The sequence below is a fragment of the Brienomyrus brachyistius genome, chromosome 14, assembly GCF_023856365.1.
Source record: "Brienomyrus brachyistius isolate T26 chromosome 14, BBRACH_0.4, whole genome shotgun sequence".
Taxonomy (NCBI): Eukaryota; Metazoa; Chordata; class Actinopteri; order Osteoglossiformes; family Mormyridae; genus Brienomyrus; species Brienomyrus brachyistius.
Window position 1 is genome coordinate 9,933,910 of NC_064546.1, and position 8,944 is coordinate 9,942,853.

Here is an 8,944-nt window from a genome sequence, read left to right on the forward strand (position 1 = left end):
AAACAAATTCACTAAAAGAATATCCCGATAAACATAATATTAGAGTATTCAATAAACATGTTATAAAGTACAACAAAGTGTGATAGCACAGTGTCGTTTGTGGTTCCCTTACAACCTTTAATAAAAGTATAAAGCACCATCTCTTCCAGGAACACTTGAAACATTAGTGCTAGAAGTAGGGGTGTTGAAGGTGTTCAGCACCCCCTCCGGTCGTTGATGGTAATGCAGTGTCAGAATACTGTAGGGCAGTGTGTTCATGATTGTAGGTTTTATCAAAGAAAAACATTGCGCTATGTTCATTATCTCACAACGGCTCAGAGGCGATGTTATGATTATTTCCCCCAAAAGACTACCGTTGTTAGCTGTCGACAGCTACCGATGATACAAAAGAACTTCATTAATGTCTACTTGTCGTTCTTTCAATACGCTGAGCTCAGGCTCAAAACGCCTTTCCGCGTTTATATGACTTCAACTTCATGCTAACACGGTCTCTCCCCAGTTCTCTATTCTTGGAGACTGGTATATTGAAATGGTTTCACTTGGCACTATTGGATACTCTTTTATTTTCCACAAAGACTGAGTTCGTACTGGACTCCCTTGGAGCTATTTTTAAAATATCTTGTCAGATCTTAGGTTCTACCGTATCTTGTACAGGCCTTCTTCTGTCTTGCAGTTGTTATTGGCTACTTATTGGAAACTAAAAACACTTTTAACCAATATTTTAAAAATGTTTAATAAGTTTTGTAGTTTTCATGCGACATACTTTTGATTACCCAAAAGGCGAGCAGATACTGATGAACTGATACTGTCCTACAATTATGTTTCTGTATGAAATTCCGGCTGAAATTTCAAGAATGGGAATAGGGAAAGAGGTGACTTTAACCAACAAACGTGGCATAACCATTCCTCCGTCACTTTCGGCTGCCCAATGCACTACGTATGACGTATTCTACGTGACGTATTTCTTATGCGACTAGGGTTTCGTGTCTGTTTGACGATTGTTTGGAGGGTGTCTTAGTTTGTGGCCATTTAGCTACATATGTTAATGGTCTTTTATGTAATAATCTTTAAACTCTGTTCAGCGTTCGATTTTACGTTTTTTCTGAGATGGCCAAACAAAATAGCAGCTCTATCCCAATCGATGGCATTAGTAATATGAGAATAACTTCGCTGTGGACATTCCTGGTTTCTGTAAGTACGCGTGAGCTAGCAGCTAATGTTAATAGTTAGCCCTGAAGTATGTATAATATACACATATACTTTAATATACACACATACACGCACGCATCTGGCGTGATACTTTGCTCTTTTTCCGACGCTAATGCTCCCGCAAGAAATCTTAGAGCAAATCTGTATTATTCCATTATAAACCTAAAATTACCTACACCAAAAGCGTTGGAGTACTTTGCAAACCTAACAGACTATTTACAAGATAATAAAACTGTTACATATATGTAAATGTGCACACTTGTCTCCCTTCAGCCAGCAAAACTGTACTTGTGTCGTTACACTATGCTCAGTAGTTATAATATTGTATGAATCATTACGCCTTAAATGTATGCTAGTATATTTTGGATAATTTATTCAGAATATTTTAATTAGATAAGATGTAGTGAATAATTACGTTTTTTTTTCCAGGTGGACTGGTCAGAGTCCTGGTTGATCGGGCTGCTGTTCTTTCACGTTCTGTGTTTTACCACCACACTCTTAACATTCAGGTTTTATCGACTGCAGATCTGTCATTTCTTTGTATTGGGTAAGTAGCTATAGTAGAAATTATCGTATCGTCGTTTTTTGGCTGAAAACAGTGAAATCTTTTTCCAGTTATGGGATGACTTATAAAGGAGATTTTAATCAAGGGTGTTTTAGAGCCATTGTTATTATTGCAATTATTATCAATTACGAATAAGTCATCTGGGTTGTTATCGTCAATGTAATTTTATTCTGTTAATTGAGCATTTCTATTCTAAATATAGGGGTTGCCTGGTGACTCTGGGTGGCGTTGTTTCCTTACGTTGTTTGCTTTGTGTCTGTGCGGGTTTCCTCTGGGTACTCTGTTTTCCCCCCACTGTTCATTGCCATGCACTTTAGCTGATTTTTGTCTTTAAATTTCCCATAGTGGGTGATGTACTGACATTGTGTCCCTGGTGTCCTGTGAGACCCCACTGTGACCTTGAGTAGAATAAGCGGGTAGAACCATGTTTCTGAACTGTGCCCTCGGGGACCCAAAATCAGTCTGATATTTTTGTTCCCTCCAAGCTCGTAATGCTAATATTCCTACATATCAAGGTAATATATTACTTGAACATATCTATTTATTTCTTTTTAGTTGGATTGGTGTACAGTGCAGAATATTTAAATGAGTTTGCTGCTATGCATTGGAGGTATGTATTAGTTCTGTACAGTTCTAACCAAAGTTCACCAATAACTTTCATTATTCATTTATTAATTTCTCTCCATATTTGTCATACGATGAGTCAGTCAAGTTAAAAAAGGACATAGAGAAATGTCTAAGTGAAAGCTGTTTTATAGTGTGCAGATGAATTATAGGAAATCTAATTTTTATCTTGTATTTTTCTTTACAAGGTCATTCTCAAAGTACCAATATTTTGACTCCAATGGGATGTTCATATCATTAATTTTCTCTGCTCCTCTTCTAATAAACACAATGGTGATTGTGGTAAGTCTTTTAAATATTTAATGCTTATTATTATACGTATTCCATAATAAAATGTTTTATTATTAAATAGCTGAATAAAGGCATTTTTAATTAGCCTGTTGATTGTAGCCAGTTCATTAGCCTGTGGTGTATTAATTTTGACTAACCAAAATGATAGATACTTACACCAGGAATTTTCCACTATTTTTGTTTTAAAGGGAGTGTGGGTTTACAAGACTTTTGCAACAATGACAGAACTTAAAACTCTGCAGCTGAAAAGGAAAGTGGCTAGAGAAAGCAGGAAGAAAAAAGAATGATTTTTGAGGAAAAAATGTGCAATGAAAAGTGTAATTTGTATGTTGCAATAATACTGTTATGCCAGTAAGGCAAATGTTAAGGTATATATCAAAATGGAGAAATGTTGGCAAATCACTGTATTTTTTAAGTGTAAATCGTACTGTAAATTGAAAAGCAAACACTATCATTGTAATTAAGTTGTAACTAAAGGTGTTTATATTAAGAGTTTGGCTATATGTTATTGTTTTATATAAAGACCAAATGCTGAATGGATATATGGATGGCATTCTATTATAATTTTGATGGAAAATGTTTTTTGTAAATACGGCCTTTATTTTTGGAAATATCTCAAGGAAATTATTTGGTGCACAGAACTGTCAGTTATTTGCATATTTTTAGGTGAGGCCTTTGTATAAAGTTCATTTTGGTGTCAGGCATTTTTAATTTGAATTAATTTTTGCTACTAAAGTGGATGCAGTGATATTGTACATATGACAGAAGGCAGTAAATATCCCATATGAAATGAATATAAAATTGACAGATCACTAAATAAAATTGGTCATGGCCACAAGGTGGCACTACTGTGTAAAAATAGTGGCTTCCAATTTATCGTTGAAAGATGGGTCGTTGTTAATGGTATGCACACACCTTTTTTCAGCACGAGACATGTTACACGTGTAGTAGCTGTTTAAGACTGGGATCGACCTTCTTAATCATGTTGAGATTAGTCTTACAGACCGTCTAGATGGCCCAGCCAGCAGGTACAGGGATAATTGCTGGTGTCACTCACTGACTCAGCTGAGGATAATCTTTGTCAGGCACACTTGTATCCTAGTGGGCCTGCTTTCTCAATGCAACCTGATGCAACTTCAGTGTGGTGGCTTCAGAGAAGTTTGTTTAGGCATGTCAGGGTCCCTGCGGAGGAACTATGGGAGATATCATTCACACAATATTTTTTGAATAGTCTTTTCCAAGGTGATTCGGATTATGGGACTGATGTCAAAGTCCTGTACACACTTTTCCAAAGGATTTTCAGCAGCTGATGACTCAAGTGTTACTTTTAAAACAAAATGTAAGTGGTTTAGTCTGTATAAATCGTATTTATACATACTGATCGACATGCTCATATTTATAGTTTTTAATTACTATGATCAGATCATCAGATCCTAAAGTGTTTGCTTATTACTGGAATTTAACTTTGATTCTCAGAATTCCATATGCATTAGAAGGACTGATGCTTTTCCAGTCAGAGCCCTGCATGCCGCTGTCTGCTTCCTTCTCATTTCCGTTCTTTGATTACAGGATGCATTACAGTCCAGAGCCAGCAACGTCAGGGGAGCTTTTTTTTTTTGTTTGTCTTATTCAAAATATGGAAAATGAGATGCTACTCCATCCCTTCGAAAGCAGAGTGGCGCAAATATGCTTCCAGGAAGCCAGAAACATCCCGGGGATTCCTGGGAAGTCAGGACTTAAATTCACAGTAGTAATATATCAGGGTATTTTATTTGTGATTATTTATTCAAATATAGAACAATATATATATATATTGTGTGTGTGTGTGTGTGTGTGTGTGTGTGTATATATAATATATACATACACACACAATATAGATGTAAATTTATTTGTTTGTTTGTTTGTTCCCTGGGTGCTGCTACAGGTGGATGCCCTTCGCAGACAACTTACTCTAGTTAAGGGAGGCATAAAGTAAAAATAAAATATCATTATTTATATATATATATATATGTGTGTGTGTGTATGTTGTGTGTTCATTTATGTACCCCTATACATATCTTATATATATGGTTACATATTAGTTTTTTAGTCACTATTATATATTTTTATGTTGTGTTATAATTCCATAGTACATCCAAAACAAATTCAGGGTTTTAAAATGATATCGCAAGTTTATTCTTTACTTATGACCCAGACTGGTGTATGGATGACTCTCAAACCCTCTTTTTGGTGAAACACCAGGATTGACAGCTAAGTATGATTAGGGTGGTGTTGCTCTCTGGTCAGTCAAACATAACGATTACTCAAATACTAGGTTAAAGGCTGCTGAGGAAATTTTCTATTTACAAATTTATGCAAAACCCCATTGAAAAGATCTAAATTTTGGTTTAAACAGTGGTTTAATTAGTCCATTTGGAGGACTCATAAAGCACACCATTGAATCTAGTCTTGGTGTTAAGTGATAACCTTTCACACAGAAAATGGAGAATCCTTTAGCTTCAAAAGTAGCATAAGACCAGCTAACCTGGAATGTCAGCAGATGCCAATGTCCCAAAGCTTAAAACTGCTTAGGCTAAATCAAACTTAGCGGGTTAGGAGACCTGTGTCTCTGATCAGGATGAGCAGATGAAGATGGATGGATTGTTTAAAGGGAGGCTGAATTTAGTCATTACAAGATTATATGCTTTTCACCAAAATGGATAAAAGGCATAACTAGCTATTATCGGGTTAGCAATAGAAATGATTCACAAAGCAATGATGAGTGAAATAGTAGCAAGATATTTAGGGTGGGTGGGGGAAGTATAGTATGCTCATTTTTGAAAATAATCTACTATTCATTATCAAGTAGATAAAAGGTGTGTGCTGGCAAAACTCTTTTCTAGCTGGACTGAAGTCAAACGTAAACTTGCGTACCCTTTAAATTAATGCCAAGAACGATACATTCAACGAATATTAGCATTCCAAGCGTTTAAATGAATGAGACCACCAACCTCACACAATGAAGACTTCAACCTAAATCTGGAATAAGGACTATTGTTTTAACCTGCTTAGTACATCTGCTATAAATTCAAAAGGGTAAATTAAAAAAAAAAAACAATATCCACCTCTATCCATCCATCCATTTTCCAAACCGCATATCCTATTGGGTCGCGGGATATCCACCTCTAGTCTCTGTTATAGAGTCAGCCTTTGTATAGTAGCTTACACAAGTTGTTGTGTGAACTGTAAGCCGGACATTTTTTAAAACTGCATTTCTGTGTTCTTTCACAATAAATGAAGTTGCTATGGTTATACTTCAGGTGCTTGAACCTTGTATCTTGAAGGACCAACTCCTTCATAACAAAAAAGCCTCACTTATTCTCGTGTGGCCCCGTGCTAAAAGATTCATGCTTGTTTTACATTTACAGATATCAGTGCATAAAATCTAAAATAAGGGTGTAGGTTTGGTTTTGGAAGGTAGCAACATGTACCTACTGATTGTGTGAGTATCTTATGTGTTTAGAAGGGTCTGGGCTGAAATCAACTGAGAAGAAACTGAGTCAGTTGATTCATTGAACAACCAAGATGCCTTGCATATCTGTTTATGTGGCCTGTGATATTACTCATATTATCATTGCACTATTATTTATACTAAAGCTGATGCGTTTTGCTAGCTTCCACATGATAGTGTGTATTTTTTGCTTTGGGACAAGGTTCTCCACAGCAAACATACAAAAGAGTTTTTCCAATACAAGCAGTAGCAGGTAAAAAGCAGTGCTTCTGCATTAAGTTAATAATAAATTCAGTAAATCGTTTTAATCCAGTGAACATTTCACATTATGCATCAGAATGAAGCAGTGAACTGTTTAATAACCCGGATATACATTTCCATACTAGGTGAAACAATTTAAGATGATTCTAAATTAGTTTTACTGCATGGTGTTCTATTGAACAACCAACCTGGAAATTAACTGAGTTACTACAAATTGTCTGATCACTCTGAAGAAAAGCATTTACCAAATAAATGAACTGGAATTGTCCAGGGACAAAAAGGCATCTTCAGGAAGGCCCACTTTGGCTAGAAATTTCAGCAACAGTCACATCAACATGGTAACCTCATTCATTTGAAAGTCCATTTTATGGGCCATATCTTGTGGGCCCGGACTGTAGCTGGGCAGTAGCATTGGCCAAAAGGGAGGCTGCACCCAGTGTCACAAGGCCTTGGATTAATGACAAGGAGCACCGGCTGTGTGACTTTCATACAGGAACCTTTATAGCAAATTCTGACGGGAAGCGTCCTCCTTATATGCTGCTTTGTGTTTTTGTTCTTGTTTTGACAATATAAAGCATCTTTGGGTACAAAAAGATAAATAAAATAATAATAATAATGTGGTTATTATCTGCCTTCTGGAAGAGCCTTCAGACCCCTGCATCCTTGTATATGAATGAAAGAATTAACGAACAAACTGATTGATTATTTGACTGATCAATTACTATTATTATTATAATTATTATTATGCTTACTATTATTATTGATGTTGTTGTCGTTATTGATAGATCTATCTATCTATCTATCTATCTATCTATCTATGATGTGTGTGTGTGTGTGTGTGTGTGTGTGTGTGTGTGTGTGTGTGTGTGTGTGTGTGTGTGTGTGTGTGTGTGTGTATGTATGTATGTATGTATGTAGGTAGGTAGGTAGGTGTTGCCCCAGGCCCCTAATCAGCTCTTGAGTGACTCCAGTGAGTTTTGGGGGCACTACTGGAAACCCCAAGATGTGAGGAATTAGCATGGTGGATGGTACTAGCTGTCCCAATGAGTGAGCTGTGTATCTTCAGCCGATTTCAGTAGAGGGTGAGTGAGACATCTAGGATTTCATCCGCTAGCGATAGCATGAGATATTGTGCCCTGGAGATACTGAAAGTCAGCTTTGATTCAATCTTGGGGACCAAGATGCTTGTGAATGTTATGGAAACTGCTCTGTAATTTTCCAGTCTTTTTGTATTCTTTTGGAAATATGCATATCTCTGTGAAATGCCTTTTTCCTCACACGAATTGCATTGTTTTGACATAATTTCAATGCCTAAGTTGAAGCTTCCAGATAGCTAGCAGGAAAAGCTCAATGATTTACTTATTACAAAATAGAATTGTTACCAAGCAGCCCAAAACAGCAGTTTAAAAATTATGAAAAGATTAAAAATGCATCATTGTAAAAGAAAGTCATTGTCCACAGACAGAATCCAAAAGGATAATCCAAGCTATTTCTGTTCAAATAAGTTTTTTTTTAATTTATCTATTTGTTCTTAAATAATATGTTTGCTTTTGTGAATATGATCTTTAATTGAGAGTACATGGCGGACAACGTTGTCAGATTATGTGACTGGGCTATGTCCCCTACCTCCCTCTCATGGCAGTATGGATGATGTGGCAAAACTACAAGTCATACTGAACCAGGAAGTGCACAAGTTTTCAATCAAGGAAACATCTCTATTACCAAATTGATTTCTTCATCAGACATGGAGGGACCCCGTATCTAAGTGGAATTATACTTAGTTGATCATTCAAAGTGAAATGCTAAAAAAATCATGATTTGCATGCATGTTGACTTGAATGAAACAAATTTCGGACTCTTGGTTAAATTTGTTGATCACTGGTCATTGTTGCCGCACACATCACAACAACAAAATGTGTCCTTTGCATTTAACCCATATGTGACATCATGGAAGCAGTACTTGTTCCGGGTATTTCAGTGGTGCCTTGCTGGGCAGGGATTTGAACCTGCAATCTTTTAATTACAACTGTACTTTCCTAACCATTAACCCACCACTGCCCACACATGCTCGGTGACATGTAGTTATATTATTATTCTATTGTGTTAGTTAATCGAAATTATCCTGGAATATTTTCATCTGCCCAGGGTTTTGTCAAGTCTGTTGTGGTTCAGGTTGTTTGTGGTAAATATCCATTCACTCCTCTTGGAGTCTCTTCACATATAAGATATATTATTATTATTATTATTATTATTATTATTATTATTATTATTATTATTATTATTATTATTATTATGTTATATAATATAGAGCTCTAGGATAAATTTAGAGACCATAGAAACATTTTTACTTATTTCACAGTTTTGGTTTATGCGTCTATATTAAATAAACTCCAGCCTGATGCTTCCCTGCTTCTCATTACTGAAGGGCTTCTTTCTTGCTTTAAGGGACTTCAGTCCTGCTTCTAGGAACCTGATATGAACTGTCCTAGCAGTGCACTGCACAC

General features: G+C 36.2%; 1 protein-coding gene across 1 annotated transcript; it reads left to right on the top strand.

The window, feature by feature from the left end:
- The first annotated feature begins 949 nt into the window (after window positions 1-949).
- Window positions 950-3,548, top strand: tmem18 (transmembrane protein 18). Its single transcript, XM_048975411.1, has 5 exons — window positions 950-1,191; window positions 1,639-1,756; window positions 2,330-2,384; window positions 2,587-2,680; window positions 2,878-3,548. The coding sequence occupies exons 1-5, from the start codon at window positions 1,108-1,110 to the stop codon at window positions 2,974-2,976; spliced, it is 450 nt and encodes a 149-aa protein (XP_048831368.1). The 5' UTR covers window positions 950-1,107; the 3' UTR covers window positions 2,977-3,548.
- Window positions 3,549-8,944: the final 5,396 nt, after the last annotated feature.

Coding starts and splice junctions, on each gene's coding strand:
- tmem18 (XM_048975411.1), top strand. CDS start 1,108: ATGGCCAAACAAAATAGCAGCTCTATCCCAATCGATGGCATTAGTAAT. Junction 1,192..1,638: donor TGTGGACATTCCTGGTTTCT/GTAAGTACGCGT, acceptor TTTTTTTTCCAG/GTGGACTGGTCAGAGTCCTG. Junction 2,385..2,586: donor TTTGCTGCTATGCATTGGAG/GTATGTATTAGT, acceptor TTTCTTTACAAG/GTCATTCTCAAAGTACCAAT.